Below are 16,439 nucleotides of genomic sequence, written 5' to 3'. Positions count from 1 at the left end.
TGACAATAACTGAAACATACAGCAGTTTAACAGCTTTAAAAACAGTCCAATGGCAAAGCCACTGTAGATGTAGGGCAAAACTATCACATGTGGCTCTAGAATCACAGGTTTGAGACCCCTGAAGCAGCCCCTCAGGTTATCCTCTGTCTAAAAGAAAGTTTTAGCTCTTCTCTTTTCAAGGTCACCCTGCCTCGGGTTCCGTATTAAAGCATAATATTGAGCTCCATCACAGCTTAAGCTATGCCGCAACAGTCGAGAGCATCGGAAACAGAAGCACAAGGTGTACGGATGTGTTTTTGTTTTTCAAAACACAACTTTACTCAGTGACTTTCATACAGCTGCTTTTATTTTTTATTTTTTTAAATAGGATTTTCACTGCTGAGGGAAGTTAAAACTCAAAAAAGGCAGACTTCTCTCAGCATCATACACATACTGGCAGTTAAGGTGAAAAATAAAAACTAGAAGTTCAAGATACATCACATATGATTAAAAAATAAAATAAGACATTAACAAGTCAAGCTCTATATTCTGGCATTCATCCATCAGAAAACTAGAAAATGATACCTTACACAGGGATGTAAAATAACACTGGAGCCCTTTAGGCATTCGCTCTTCTGACATTCTTTGTTGTTACTGTGTTTTGATTCGCTGAGCACCAATAAATCAAATTAAAAACTGAGTCTCTAAAGCTTGATGCTACTTTGATCCCTGGGTATTGCTCTCACAGTCTCCCAGTTCCACCATGATTTGTCGCTGAAACCTTTTTTTTTTTTTTTAAGAAGCAGATGAAGTTGAGAGACTCTGATCTTTCTTTGAACTTTGGACCATAAATGTGCCTCAAGGGGGATTTTAAGGTAGTGTTTGCTCTGTCTTCTATAAAGCATTGTACAGTCACATTATTTACATATTCAGTATATTACAGCGCCCTCTTTTCCTTTCTCAGTAGCTTGTGTGGTGCGATCAATGCAGTGCTCTCTCTCCCTTGTGGAGAAGGCCCCTTCCTGTCTCCCTGTGCTTCTGTGTCTAATCTACTTTCCTCGGGTTGGTATATGGCAGGCTTTAACTGTGACTGGGTGATTTTTGGGAAAAGAAGGGGCCTTTTTGTGATGAACATGAGTGCAAGTCTGTTCTTTAAAAGAGAAAATCCTCAGGGGCACACACTGCAAAGCGTCGGTTAGTTTGCTGGGTTGCAGTGCTGCACCTTTGGGAACTGATTCACCTGTTTAGAGGGAAGCTGTCGACAAGTGTGGGTTGGTTTGTTCTTTTGTAGGCACACGGTTGATTTTCGAAGTTGCAGGCAGATATGGAGTGCTCCTCCAATCGAGAGCGGGGGGGGGGGGGGAATTCAAGAAGCCAGTCCATTTATACCTGCAACGATGTGCAATATTTTCTACAGAACGCAAAGTTCATACCGCCTCGCTGCGGCAAAGGGGGGGGGGGGGGGTTTAAGGGCAAATGGGATTTATTCACTGAAGATCTGAGCACCTGTTCACACATTTTCTCTGAGTGAAGTAGCTGAGTAGGACTGTCTTCTGGTCCCTGTGTTTTTAATTCTTACATTTTCATTTAATTGGAGATTCTACATTAGCACTCGATTAATTCAAGCTTTGTGAACGTGGACCTTAAGTGAGCTGGATGTAAGCAACACGAGCACAGACTAGTCGTTGCTTACAAACCTCCAGTTAGATCTGCGTTTAAGCACAGGATACCAGGCGTAGAAGGCTGACCCCGGACCAAACCCGTAGCATTGATTTTGGATTAGACCCTGCATGTTCTTGTGAGCTTACGAGGCTTTAAAACACAGCTAGTTTTCAGGCAATGCTGTGCAGCTATTATTCCCTTTGTACAGGGGGTGTTACTCACTGGCAGAAGAACTAACTTGCTGGGTCATAACACTGAGACTGCTGTGAAAATCCCTGCCACTGCTTCTAGGCAGCAGTGTCATCACAGGATAAGGCCGGGGAGGGAGAGGATGGAGGGGAAGGGGTGATCTTGGGCTCAAGCCACACTGTGACATATTCCAATTAAAAACATTTTCCCATCACCCCCTTGTCTCAATGAACTGCTTATGGATTGGTTTTGGCAGATTCAAGCGCCGTTCACTGGTGGGAGTCCAGCAGGGGGCAGGAGTGCGAGCGGATGTCGTTATGTTTGTGGATGGCCCGGTCCAGGTCCAGAGGCTGCCCGTTAACACTGACCTCCATACAGCCGCTGTAGGGTGTCGACACCAGCGTGGACACCAGAGGAACATCTGAGGGTGGAAATCACAAGAAGTGTCCAAATAACATTATTCACTTTGTTCAACTTGTCAGTGAAAACATTCATCCATCTGTTGTCATGTGGGGCGTTTTGTGTGTTTTTTTTGTTTTTTTTTTAATTATTGCATTACAAAAAATCTTATGTTGTTCTTTCAGGTTTGAGAGCTGTGCAAGATTCTAGCTGCCGGGGATGTTTTCCAGTCTGAACCCAGCAGTCATGCAGACAAGAACAGAAGCTGATACTCTTCAATAGAGGTAGGAAGTACTTTAAAAACTTTATGGAAAACTTTTCTGTTCTGTGTAAGTGTGTATGTGCTCACCAGGGAGGCCTCCTATGAAGGTAGTAGACTGTGACAGGAGGCCGGTGGGAACTTCAGCATCTTCACTTCGTCCAGAATGGCCGTCGACCAGCAGAAGGGTCTGGTTACCAGAGATTGTCACCTGGATTTCATGACTCATACCATCACAGAAGGGTGCAGGAGAGCTGGCAATGACGACATTACCTACAGACACCAGAACAAACTAAAGACACACAGGAAGTCAGTTTGCATATCAAATATACAGAAAGTGGTTTTGAACAAGTGCACAGTGCGGGATGTATTTACTCACATCTCGCCACTCATCAGTTACAGGGTTATAATCAGCCAGAGCAATGGAGAGAGGCACTCTGTCCTGGTGAACCAGTGCAAAAAGCACCCCGATAGCAGTGGTTGGATTCAGGGTCAAGCGGACGCTCAGGTTCTGTGATTCTGAAGAGAAGAGGAGGGCAGGGGGATGAAGATGACCACATGTGCTTACAATGAATACAAAGAGTTGTTCAAGCTATGAACACAAACACGCATGTACCATAGGTGATGTTGAAGAGAGCAAAGCCTGTGCCGGGGTAATATGCCCCTGGATCCTCACTGCTGAAACACTGCATGTTATCATTAGACCTGATGGTTTCTTGTATGGAGGTGTCTTCACCCGTTAGCCAGCGCCACTCCTTCATACAACCGTCAAGACGAGGGTTCACCTGAGGAACGAATGAAGTCACAACAGTTAGGAAATGTGTGAAAGTCTCTTTGTGGTGTATACATTAAAAAAAACAAAACACACACCTTATTGACCAGGCTGTCCTCTTTGAAAGGCACTCCCCCCACAGTGAGGTTGAGCTCATGCATCCCCTTTTTCAGTGTGAACAGGTCCCCGTTTACCGCAATCTTCATCACTGCTTCCCTGTCAATCTTAATCACTAGGCTCCGCCCCTGCTCCTCCACCGAGATCTGGTTAAAACCGGACATTTAACAAGCTTTTAATAAGCTAATGAAGACAGTGTATACAGTGTAGTATTATTTGTTTTGATCCTCAGCAGAAGAGTCAGACCTTCCTCCACTGGCCATCGCTGACAATAGGTCCGCTGCTGGTGACCCTGCTGACGCCGCCATATTTCAGCTGCAGCTCCAGCTTCCCCTGGTTCATCGCCAGCACAATCCAGGAGCTGTTTAAGTGACCTCCAGCAAAGAAGATCACTCCCTCGTGATCGTAGGTGCGGAAGTCAAACTCTGCTGAAAAGCTGAAAAGAGAATTAGGAAACAGCAATGAAGATGGTCTTTGTCCAAAGGTAACTAAGACGAAAATGCCTCCAAGACAAGACAGCTGTTGCTGATGAACACGTTGAAAAATCCAACAGAAATTTCTCACCCTGTGTGAACCCTGCGGCGAAAACGCAGCCGCACCACTGGAACACCGCTGAACATGCGTCCCAGGTAAAGAGAGCGGGGGTTCCTCTTCAGGGCCGGTGTTGTGCAGGGAGTTATAGGCTGGAGGAGAGAACAAACACACAACCAGCGTGGAGATAAAGTCATGAGAATCATGCACACATACAAGATGGCACTTGAAATTGTACTTTTTAACCCATGATGGGATGGTAGAGGCAAGAAAAATAGCACGTGGTCCAACAGACATAGCTTTTAATCATCATTTAACAACAGCGGCAACTGGTTTTTGTATTTCACCTTACAGCTCCGAAGGTCCTGCGCCAGCTTCATACCCTGGCGTCCGTCGCAGAAGCAGTGGAAACTCCCCTGAGTGTTCAAACACTCCTCTTCACAGACACCCGTCTCACACTCATCCACATCTGACAAGCGACACAAGGTTGGAGAAATTAAAGGGCGTGAGAGCTCAGAGTGACGACTGGGACATGAGAGAATTACAGAGAAGAAAAGAGTTTATAAATTTATGAAAGCCATATCAACAGAGGGATTAGTCAAAACATGACCCCACAAGGATCAACAAAACATCAGATCCAGGAATGCAAGGGGGGGGGGGGGAGAAAAAACATATCAGGGAATGCAAACAACACTTGAGTTAAGTTGCCTTTGACGCTGACTGGATGGTATCGCCACACTTCACATATAACCTTACATGGCCATGAGCAGGCTATGATAAGCAGTAATTCTCTAAGGAGGGACAATGAGGTTATGAAAAGTCTGGTTTCCAGTAGAGATTAGAACTTGGGCAGATGAGTAATTCAAAGCTTTGGTTTAAATCCGAAGATTCTTTTCCATGTTGATTCAACACATATGATTTGGTGGCTAAGTTATAACACATATTGTGGAATAAAAAATTGGAAGATCAGATTTGTGTGCGTGTATCTTGAGCTCGAGTCCAATAACTGAGCTCCAAGGTAACTAGTAGGATTTTGTGTGATAGCTGTCACGTATAAATCCTGAAATACAGGATTGCTGCGGTTTCGCTCTACCATATTTTCTTTAGAGTGATTACCATTAATTACCAAGGAAAGGTGCATTAATGGCTCAGGCTGTATGTTTACTCCCTGAGTTATCTTTTTCTAAACGCAGACTTGTTCACAGTGACCTGTTACCTACTTATATACAATTTCTCTAAATACCTTTGCATTCCCTTCTTGACCCTGCTACGCAGCTGCACCGAGCCCCGCTGAGGGTAAAGCTTTTCCTCAGTCAGTTCTGATTAAACCAAGTGTATTTATGTGTAGTTAAACACACTTACCGACGCAGCTTTTGGTTTCATTGTCGTAAACATAGCCGATGTCACACAAGCAGTCGTAGCCACCCTCCTTATTCTCACATCGTGCCGTTCCACACACACCCGCGATCTTGCACTCGTCCAGATCTGAAAGACACCAAAATGTCCTCAGCTTTGAGACTCCAAAAGTCACGTGTAAGGGCTCAGGAACATTTCAAAAGGAAAAGACATCGGACAATCCAGTGGGAGTAATTTGAAGAATGGAAACTTAACCTGGTTCTGATGTGCTTTGTACCATTTAATCCTCCAAAAAAACATAATTAAATACATGGATGTATTGTTTGCATATTTAATACACAGTATCTGTATGTTCCAGCACTGCAGTTACACTGAAATAAATATTTACAGAAGGAACCTTTCAGGATGTTAAATCACACAACAGTTTGAGGCCTTTCTCAGACTTCTCTTTTCTGGGGGGAAAGCTAAAACTATAAATAAAACTGTGTGAGTTTACACAGGGGTCCACATTAGGAAAACATGAGCTTGTAATGTTTTATTTTCTGCCTCGTTTGTTCACTAATCGAAGCCATGTGTTCTTTTATGGACTCACAGTGATGGTTATGACACAAGACAGAATAACACTGCTGCTGGACTGTTTCAGGGACTTGAACTTCAGAATAATTACAAATTTAACTTTAGTTTTATTTTTTTGTCAGGGATTATACACAAAAACACTGATCTCAAAAAGAAAAGAAGCCCTGAACTAGATTTAGCTACTGGCTAGTTTTAATCTGCAGTCCGTGGGTATGGAGGCTAAGCTGCAACTTCTGAGGCCAGAAACTGCGCTTTTTTTCAGTGACCACTCAGTTCCCACAGAGCATCGTGTCAAAATGCTTTCAGCCACTAAATTCCATATAAGTGGGGAGTTTTTTTTTTTTTGTTAATAACTCGTCCATCTGAACACTGGAGTTTGGGGCATGGCAGCTTTGATTGACAGGTATGCGTTTCTGGAGCATTTTAATGGATTATCTGACAAACACAGTACTATCATCTTATTGCTCTAGTATTTAACAATAATTAGCATTGTGTGTGTCTGTGCATTGTCCCTGTGTAGTTTATGGATGTAACATGCAACTATACAAATTATCAGTTTATTTACAAAAGTACTTTTTAAAAACACAAGTGTTGTACAAAGCACCAAAACACCACACAACAAATCAGCAACAACAACAGTAACAAACAGAAGGTTAGAACACACCACTCTCATTCTGAATTAAAAGCCAAAGAATAACATTTTAATATATGTTTTAAATGGAGTTAAGAGCTGAGATATGTCTGGTGATGCCAATCCATTAAAGGTTTTAAAAAAATAAAATAAAATCTTAAAATGAACAAACAGGGAGCCAGTGAAGGAAGGCCAGGACGGGGGAGATGTGCTCCAGTTTAAAGACGAGCTGCAGCATTTTGGACTAACTGTAGGCAAGTAAGGGAAGCTTTGCTAAGACCAATATAGTGTGCATTACAGTAGTCCAGGTTTGTTGTGATAAAATAAGACATCCAAAAATTGGGGGGGGGGGGGGGGGGGGGGGGGGGGGAATGGATTTGAATCTGGACAAAAGTCTGAAATGAAAAACTGATAAAATGATAAAAACTAGCTTTAATAATGGAATTTATATGCTTATCTAGTATAAAATCACAGTCCAGTCTGACATCAAGGTTAGTCACTCGGACCCAGATCCAAGAGAGGAGTAGTACACACACCACTGGGTCTGAACACAATGATCTGAGTTTCTTGTGATCTTATATCTTTCAGACACTTCTGTAGTGGTTTAGGGGTTGAATTGACATTTCTTTTTATAGGCATGTAGATTTAGGTGTTGTCTGCATGGGAAAGATATGCATGCATGTCCATGTTTTTTAAAAATCAGGCCCAGGGGAAGAAGTTAAAGAAAAGAAAGGCCTGGACTGAGAATCGATCCTTGTGGGACACCAGACCTATTAACTTCTGGTTTTAAAAAACTAATGTGGAGGCAGCCAAATTGTTAACACTGAGGCTCAAAATGAGTCCAGAGACCAATGGATGACATCATCGCGGGTACGTCCATCTACAGTCTATGAGACTGATATTATATTAAATACAAAATATAAATACATGTCCAAAGCAGAAGTAGATAAAAATACAACATAATCAATTATACAAGTCTAAAAAGAATTTACATTTTCAGAGTGGGAAGTGGATTCAGAATTGGTAAATGGCGATGATGTGTTTATTTGCAGCAGTGCTGACTTGATTACAGCTATTAGAAGACGTGCATCTGTGGTCTGCGGCTTACCATTACACAGCTGACGTCCTGACAGTGTGTAGCCTTGGCGACAGGAGCAGTGGTAACTGCCCACAGTATTGTTGCACTCGTGGTCACATCCTCCATTTCTCCTGCTGCACTCATCGACATCTGCAAGCAGGAGAGAGGTGAGAAATGCAGGTTGCTTTCAGCTGGATGCAGTTTAGTGACTGTGAATTTCTTGTTTGTTGTGCATTCCAAATAAGGGACACAGTATGTAACTGTGGCTGAGTGTTTAGGAGGACTGTGGTTGTCAAGTGGAAAAGGCTCAGACCGACTCAAACTGAATCTGTTTTGGTTTCCTCTCGCAGTAAGGTGGTAGGATGAGTCACAGTGGAAATGTGTGGAATGATTGCTGCGCCATAAATCAGAGAAACTTGTTCCCCTCTCCCTCACAGTGAGAGTTTAGAACTTATGTGGATTTAACTTCTAACAAGCATGCAAACCTCAGTTTGGAGTCTGGGATAGCACTTCCCGTACATGCACTTCATAATGATCTTACACACCATTCACACATCATTAATAACTGCAGCAGGAGCTGGATATTAGATAGCATGCCATCAATAACAGCTTTTCAAGGTCAAATTAATTCCAGCATCGTTGAGAGACAAAATAGTATTAGTTTACATATGAGAAAAGCAGGATGTTTCTATCAGTGGACAGGACAGGGGTTCACTGTCAGAGCCAAGGTCACAGTAATGACATTTGCACTGATGTACCAGGATGACAGAGCAAAAATTCAACCTCTGCTGAGCTCCAGGACACAGCTTTCCATAATGATGACAGTACCTTTCTCACACGTGGCTCCCGTCCAGCCCGTAAAACAATGACAGAGGAAGTCGCCCTTTTTGTCCTCGCAGCGGACGGTACCGCTGGGATTGCAGGGATTGGGAGAACACTGATTGGGAATATCTTAAAGTGTGCGAAAACAGAGACAGAGAAAAAGACATGTTATTACTGCTTTAAGCATCAAGTCTGTACAAAGGTTGCTTATAGTCAGTGTAACTGTATACCATAACAGACAGAGGACACTCCTGATATGCAGAATCTCTCTTAGGTTCTGCACATTGGGAGATCTGTATAAATAGCCTAACTTGGGACAGGCTCTCTTTCCGGACATGCCCTAATTCCCACCACCTGTCCTCTACTTCTCAAGAAACAATACTGAATTGATATTGAGCTTTATTTTTAATTCTTGTTTTTGCTGCTTTTCTATTCAATATTTACACTTAATTCACCCCCTCTTTTTTTTCCCCACTGCACGCTGTAGTAGTGCTCAGTTTTCTCTCCAAATCTGTTTCCTTCCCAGGCAGAGGAGTTTGAGTACTCAACAAGTCTGGACATGTTAGCTGGAGTTCAGAGAAAGTGAAAATGACAAAGACTGGAGGAGAGAGAGAGAGAGAGAGAGAGAGAGAGAGAGAGAGAGAGAGAGAGAGAGAGAGAGAGAGAGAGAGAGAGAGAGAGAGAGAGAGAGAGAGAGAGAGAGAGAGAGAGAGAGAGAGAGAGAGAGAGAGAGAGAGAGAGAGAGAGAGAGAGAGAGAGAGAGAGAGAGAGAGAGAGAGAGGTTTTATTTTTGCATATAAAACCCAAAGCCACAACTTCTTTTTTGTAACATTGCATGACAGCTAGAGATGGACCGATCCGATATTACGTATCGGTCCGATACTGACGTAAATTACTGGATCGGATATCGGAGAGAAATAAAAAATGTAATCCGATCCATTAAATACCAAAAAAGCACCTCACAAAACTTGCAACATGGCGTAACTCGGCTCATAACCGTAGCACGTCAGAGCAGTGTGCATCACGTGATAGAGCGGCTGTGTGTATTTGTAGCCTCGCTACCAATCTGGCATTTCATCTCCGAGGACGTTATCCCAGAGAGAAGTAAAGCAAATGTGTAAGTCCATCTCTGAATGTTTGTAAAGCATTCCCGAGTTAAGCTTAACAACCAATATATGGAGCGACTGCCTCTTCTCTCTCCCTCCCTCTCCTGCTGCTACTTCAATCATGAAACTGATCAATGATCAGCTGATCAGCTTTTCTGTCGCAAGTCCGTCTCTCTTGTTTGTTTTTGGCCCACTTTGCACCAGAAAGAGGAAACCAGCGGCTGAACAACAGCAGAACGTTTAAGCTTGATAATCTGTTGTTAGAATTTATTTAATATTACTTTCTACACCAGGATCCTTTTTTACGCAGCTGACGGCTGGTAACTGTGCAGAGACGGATCTAGCAAAGTTTAGCCAGGGGGGCCGATAGGGCATTAACAGGAAAAAGGGGGGCACAAAGACATACTTTTCTTTCTTATTCTAATTTAAAATGTCTAGAAAAAAAATAATTATCCGAATCTTACGCCCAAGTTTTAATCTGATGTAAAATGTATAGAAGTCCATTACTGTATATAGTAACTATTAAGTCGAATATACCCTAGTAAGCTATAGTACTTTTTCCTTTGGGAAGGTACAATCTGTGCAGTCTGCAATTCTGTTGAAGAAAGATGTTGAATCTATTTAATTATTCTTGAAAAATAATTTATTTCTGGGCATTTTTTTTTCCACACTGCATCAAATTAAAGTTGATTACGTCGATTAAGCATCATGAGGTGGAGGGTGGTTCCTTATTTTTTTTATTTTTTTGCTGGGAGTTTTAGAACCCTATTAGTTAGGTTGCTTACTCTTTAAAATACCAGAATAGGGAGGATGGTGCAGGTTTATTAGATTGATCAGTATTGCTGAACTATGAAATATTTTGGGTGCAGTGTATTTTTTGCATACAGGTATAACAGAATGGCTTTAGTGTTTGTTTGTTTTTTAACTTGAGTATGAACTTATACAAAAAGCAGCAAGATATTAAAAGAACAGTTTTATTGATTAAAAAACACACTATATCGGATTCATATTGGTATCGGCCGATATCCAAATTTATGATATCGGTATCGGTCATAAAAAAGTGGTATCGTGCCATCTCTAATGACAGCTGCTCAAAACTACACACTAACGGCTTGTGGTACTTTGCATCTGTGGACCTTTATTTTGTTTATGCAATGGGCAAGACCTTATGAAAAAAAATCTTAATAGAGACAATCATTTTGTGAGCTAAATTTAGACTTTAAAAACATTAAAGCACTGCAAGATGCCGGCAATGAGGAAAAGCTCAGCAATTCATCAATGCAGAGTAAGACAAAAAACAAATGTTAAGAGACAGCACTAAAAACATTTAAACAGCACTTTTAAGTTATTATTATTAGGACCGTTTCATTATCTTAAGTTTGAATTAAGTTAATAATGCCTAAGGTTGGATGCTATAGTTGGGTATATTTGCCTTAAAAGACTTAATCTTCTCAACTACCAGCTATTGGTGTAATGTAACTTTGTGCATTTATTAAAAACATCTGTATTTAAACTGAGCATTATGTGCACAAATACTTAGCTGATGTCAGTGCTTTACAGATGATGATCCCTCAGTTACAAATAACATAGCAGGAATGTTTTACTAAAATACATTTTATCAGTTATTTCTTTTTTCTTCTTTTTTTTTTTTTTACATTGAAGTAATATTCCTTCATCAAAACTGAAAATATTTGCATATCAGCATCAGTGCATGCAATTGTACTCTCTGACAAAGGAGGGCAGATATTAAAAAAAGAATCCCACCCACTGGTTAGTGATGCTTTGTAGACCATTAAACAAGAAGTGTAACTGCAGGAGCCAAGCTTGTTTCCGCTGCTTCAAAATTTAATGGTCCCCCAACACAGAGTCGCAATTTAGTTCCATTTGTTAAAACACACACTGTGGAATCACAGCCTACAAAGCTTCCAAAGAAGTAACAATGTGCCATACTGTGGATGTCAAAGAACAGTAACACGTGTCTTTCAGTGATCTATTTTAATCCATTTTTGTAAAGTGTCATTCACAGAAAACTGCAGACTAAGGAAACAGAAGCAGGGAGCAGTGGGAGAATTAACTCAGTACATGTTTCCATAATGCACTGTGCATGTTGGAAATATTCCATAAATAAATAGGTGGAAAGCCAGAATCTGCTTTGAGACAATCAGTGGTGACAGGCAACTGATGGGCAAGATAGAAAAATGGTGGAAAGGAGATGGTGCTGACAACTGGTGGAAAAAAAAGTACTGCCGTATCTTTAAATGTCACAATGCTGCAGCTGAGTCATGGAAACGCCTCCCCCGCAAGACAATCAACAGCCAATAGCAGTAAAGCCGGTCTCCTGTATCCTGATGCAGCAGAAATCCTTAGCCATCCTCTCGTCAGACCATCGTCTCTACGTCATTCCCCAGCCGAGCCCACACACGAAGAGGCTGGCGCAGTCGCTCAGGAAGTGAGTGCGCGAATATGTGACGACTAAAGGGGTGTGTCACTCATTCAGCAACGTGTAGCGTCACTGTAGCAAAGTGCTGCAATGTTACTCATAGACACTCACGCACACACAGTTCACTTTAAAAGGAGCTAGGTGTGCCACGCTGAGAAAATGGACCTGGAGGTGGCGAAGAGATTCAGCACATCTCTGCTTCCGATTGCTTCTGTACTTGCAGAGAGCACACACTGGAGTGTGATGCAGAGCAGTGATACTGCAGTGCAGCACAACTCTGCAACATAACTAGCTCCCTGTCTCTTCATGTAGCAACTTTCTCAGTGAAATAAAAACTGAGAATAAATGAGAGAGCAGGATGTAGACATGCATTAATCTAACCTATTCACAGACTAACAATAAAGCTAAAAGGCAGACAGGAGGAGGTAAAAAAAAAAAAAAAAAAAAACTTACTGTGGACACATGTGACCAGATCCTGTTTTTTCTTTTCAGAATCTCCAAACGTGTCCAGGCAGGCTAGACAGAGACAAAAATGGAATTCAGTTGAAGGGATGACAAACGTATAATCAGCCAAGAGAGAAATTAATGGTTTTAGGTAGAATGATAACTTACCTAAATACTTGGGATAAAAGTAGTTCTGCATCAGAGAAAAACAAAACACAGAGGGTAAAGTTATGTGTTTGCAAACAAAATCTAAACAAGGCAATACAGTCTCAATGAACTCTTAAAATTAGTAACAGGTTTCTGCTTATGCTTGACTTAATTGTGCATTTGTTTTGGGGTTTTTTTTATAGCTCACTTCTGCAGGAAAAACAGTTCATAAACAATCATGAAATGTGGCAGTGCAATGCAGAGATTAGGCTATGATTACTCTGTAATCTGCTCTAACAGGGTGCAGCTCTATGACAGGAGCTTCTTCAGCATTCTCTGCATTCCTGGTAGTAGTACCATCCCTCCTGCTTTCTGGCTGCAGCACTTCTCCACATATAGGCCAAAATCTGAGACTCTGGAGGCACAGAGTCACACTCATGCTGCAGATGATGCCAGATGCAGCAGGCTTGCGTGAGACCGGTGTCTTATTAAGTGAAACTAATCAGGCAAAATTCTGTGTGGGGTAAAGTCTGATTATACACTGACCTAAAATATAAGCTGACCTTCAAAGGTTAACCAAAACGACTAAATTTGAACCTCACACTGAGCAAGTTAGTTTTGACACCTTCTTCTCATTTGTATGTCCCGTATGTCATCAAATAAATGAGAGACCAGAAACTTGGTATGACTGTCCATTGCCAAGGATGATCATAAGCACTGGGAACACCCCAGCCTCTCTCTCTTTCCCTCTCTGCAGAGCTACAAAGCTGCAGCAGAATAAAATGCAGAGTCAGAGACGGGCCCTTCCAGGATGAATAATGCAGATACGAGTGAGACTGCAGCTTTGTGTCACGACAAGGTTCAAAACTTACAGGAGTAATTTGGTGTTCTGCCGGTAGCATGCGTGGATCTGACTCAGACATCACCTGACTTCACCCTTTTTACCAGAATCCACCTCAGCTTCAGTTTAATCCTCCCTCTCTCAGCGCCAGACTAATCTTACAAGTAATCTTAAGTCATCGATTGCCTCATTCGCTCTCTCTCTACTACAATTCACAATATCCAATCTTAAGGAGTGAATGTGACATTTAAAGGGCAGGACATCACCAACACAAGTCCACCACTTAAAACCGTTGAATATGAATGTCAGATGTAGAAATTAAGAGAAATTACAGAGTTCACAATCAAAAGCATCCAGCCACGTTAGGGTAGACTTGTTGCAGAAGATTCTGGGCATGCATCTGCACTATTATTTGCTGTAACACATATCATCTTCCTGAGGAAGCCCAAGAAGCCCAAGTTCTGTGTGTTTTTCTAAACACTTTGGATTATTTATAGCCTGTTTGCACATACAGCACACTGTAGTACATATAAAATAGGCTTATGAATTCACATGGATGGAAAGGCTGACGTGTACACTCATGAATGCAGAATGGAAACTAATCTCCAGTACAGGTTTCTGGGCATGGCCCGTGTGATGGACTTTGTACGATGTTAAATGTCAAGTAGGAAGCGTGTCTTCAGATTAGCAGGGCAACGTACACAGTAATGTTGAATGAAATGCATGAGCAAAAGTGTGCATGTGCAACATCAGAAGATGCAACACAATGAGAAAAAGAAACAGAAAGACATCCAGCTACATCCCATATTTGTTATCAACTTAAGGACACATGTCAATATGAAGAGGAGATTGGGTATATATATATTTAAAAAGGGGATTTCACAAATGACAGTAGAGTCATGCTGAATCAGTGTCTGTCACAGAAACAAAACAAAAGACGTGGAAAGCGGCCAAGTCCCAGACATGGGAATATTATGTGTCCTGACAGCTATCGGCATGCTGGACTTATTGAAGCATGAATACTAACAGCAAGCAGCCCAGACAATGAATCATTAGTGTGTGTGTGTAGTCACTGTGAACATGATGTAAACACCCAGCCTCCCTGAAGTTACAGTACATAACACAACCTCAGCAGGTAATGGTGCTCTGATGGAGTTGGTGGTACTGCAGTACCTCCTCACGGGATGAGAAGGAAGCCCGCCTTTGCTCGCATGCAGCCTTTGCTGAGCTGCAGCTGAGACTAACTTGTGAACATACCACTCACCGTCTCCGGGTCGTTTTCAAACACTTCTCTGGCCTCCTCCTTGCTGCACTTTTCCTCCACGCACTCCCTCTCCAAGTGTCCTTGCTTCGTCTCCTCGAAGACTTGATTCGCCCTCCTGTGTCTGCTCAGAAACTGGTTCGCCTCTTGAGGGGACAGTGAGACTAAAGAAAGAAGGGCAAAAGAAAGCAAAACGGGCAAAGTTTAGTCACCTTTTAAAAAAAAAAGAGCAAGTGAATGTCAAACAACTCTGCGGTTAAGCAATACACTGGCGCAGGAAAACAATGTGAGGGATGTTGCGAAATATCTAACGTTAACCGTCAGTACTGGCAATAACCGAGACGTGTATCATCACCAGCTGCAACTCAAATGTCAAAGAGGGTTTAGCGGGCTAGCTAGCCGCCTAGCATGTAACTGTTTACTTACTGCTGTCGGACCAGCGGACGAGCAGCAGGATTAGCAGCGCTGCCGACGGAAAGGACTTTGTCGGGGTCAGCCGCATTGTTTGACTGCTGTGTTTGCGCCAAGCTCGAGAAACTTTCTCCTGCCCCGTCCCACCCCCTCCTCAGCCTCTCTCGGTGTAAGCGCAGGCGTCGGTGCGAAACGCCGCAGGTATTCAGGTGACTAGCTCCGACCGTTGGCCGTTAACGTCTACGATAGGACACGAACGTCGCGCGCTTGTGTGTGTGTCTGTGTCCCCCTCCTCCTCCAGGACGCTCACTACTACTACACGGGAAACTGCACGACCGACCTCTTCTACCCCCCTTGCGTGCGGTTCAGCTGGTCCCCATCGCGGCGTGTGGGGACTTTTACTTAGCCGTTTGCGGACCGGACAGTCTGCGGAGGAACACTGCTCGTCTCTGCTTCAGGAGGAGGAGTAGCTCTCGGAGAAGTGCAGGCAGGAGTTTGAAGTGATGCAGACACCTCTTCATCCCTCCCTCCCTCCTCTGTGTGTGTTCGCGTGTGTGCATGTGCGCGCGCATCACACTGGGGGAAAAAAAATCTGTTTAACTGGCACGCAATCCGTGATTTGGGTGTTGCACTTGTGGTTAGTAAGTAAATACTTGTATTAAAGTAAACAATACTCGAGTACTTTGCAATGCCTTCAAAAGTATTTTAAACGTTAGTCCAGGGGCATAACCAAAGGGGGGCATGAGGTGGCACAGACTACGCTAATTGTTACCCCCCCCCCCCCCCCCCCTTGACTTATTTTTTTTTTCAATTCAGTTTTATATCCAAAGTGAATTTTCTTATTTCAGCTTAATTATTATTGTTTGGAAATGTTTAGTTTTAGTTTATAGTTTTAGTTAGTTCTCCTGTTACTTTTAACAAATTAAAAAGTAAATCAGTGCCATTGTTACAATAAAAACATAGAACTTCTTGAAAGCAGTTTACTTAGTGTTTTAGACAACCAAAGTCTCAATAAACATTTTCCTCAGTGTCTTGTCAGGCAAGTTATAATAAAATTGAGAAAAAACAAATATTACCCTGGACACAGACTTTTTGATCTGCTGCCCTCTGGCAGACGGTACAGAAGCCTGCAGACCAGGACCACCCGACATAGGAACAGTTTCTTTCCCCTTGTCATCTCCCTTCTTAACAGTTGACCTGTCACACTGCTCCCACTGCCAGACTGCAACTGCACCTTATGTAAATTCTGTAGTATTCATTCCACCTCATTTCATTTCTGTATTTTATGTATATAAGTTTAGATTAGTTATTTATAGTTGGTTTACACAGCTTTGTGTATGTATGTGTATGTATGTGTAATGTGTGTATATAGATACGTGTGTGTGTGTGTGTGTGTGTGTGTGTGTGTGTGTGTGTGT

General features: G+C 42.4%; 1 protein-coding gene across 1 annotated transcript; it reads right to left on the bottom strand.

Annotated features, from left to right (window-relative positions):
- Positions 1-328: 328 nt before the first annotated feature.
- On the bottom strand, positions 329-15,543 carry gas6 (growth arrest-specific 6). Its single transcript, XM_006780343.3, has 15 exons — positions 15,037-15,543; positions 14,614-14,774; positions 12,530-12,554; positions 12,371-12,433; positions 8,378-8,500; positions 7,580-7,699; positions 5,271-5,393; positions 4,256-4,377; positions 3,942-4,060; positions 3,624-3,813; positions 3,359-3,523; positions 3,105-3,273; positions 2,868-3,007; positions 2,579-2,780; positions 329-2,251 (listed from the first exon to the last, which is right to left on the bottom strand). Exons 1-15 carry the CDS (start codon positions 15,110-15,112, stop codon positions 2,100-2,102), a joined length of 1,950 nt encoding a protein of 649 aa, XP_006780406.1. The 5' UTR covers positions 15,113-15,543; the 3' UTR covers positions 329-2,099.
- Between the last annotated feature and the right edge of the window lie 896 nt (positions 15,544-16,439).

Source organism: Neolamprologus brichardi, chromosome 1, assembly GCF_056152115.1.
Source record: "Neolamprologus brichardi isolate AB-2024 chromosome 1, ASM5615211v1, whole genome shotgun sequence".
In the NCBI taxonomy this organism is placed as follows: domain Eukaryota; kingdom Metazoa; phylum Chordata; class Actinopteri; order Cichliformes; family Cichlidae; genus Neolamprologus; species Neolamprologus brichardi.
This window is presented reverse-complemented; position numbering and strand designations above follow the sequence as displayed.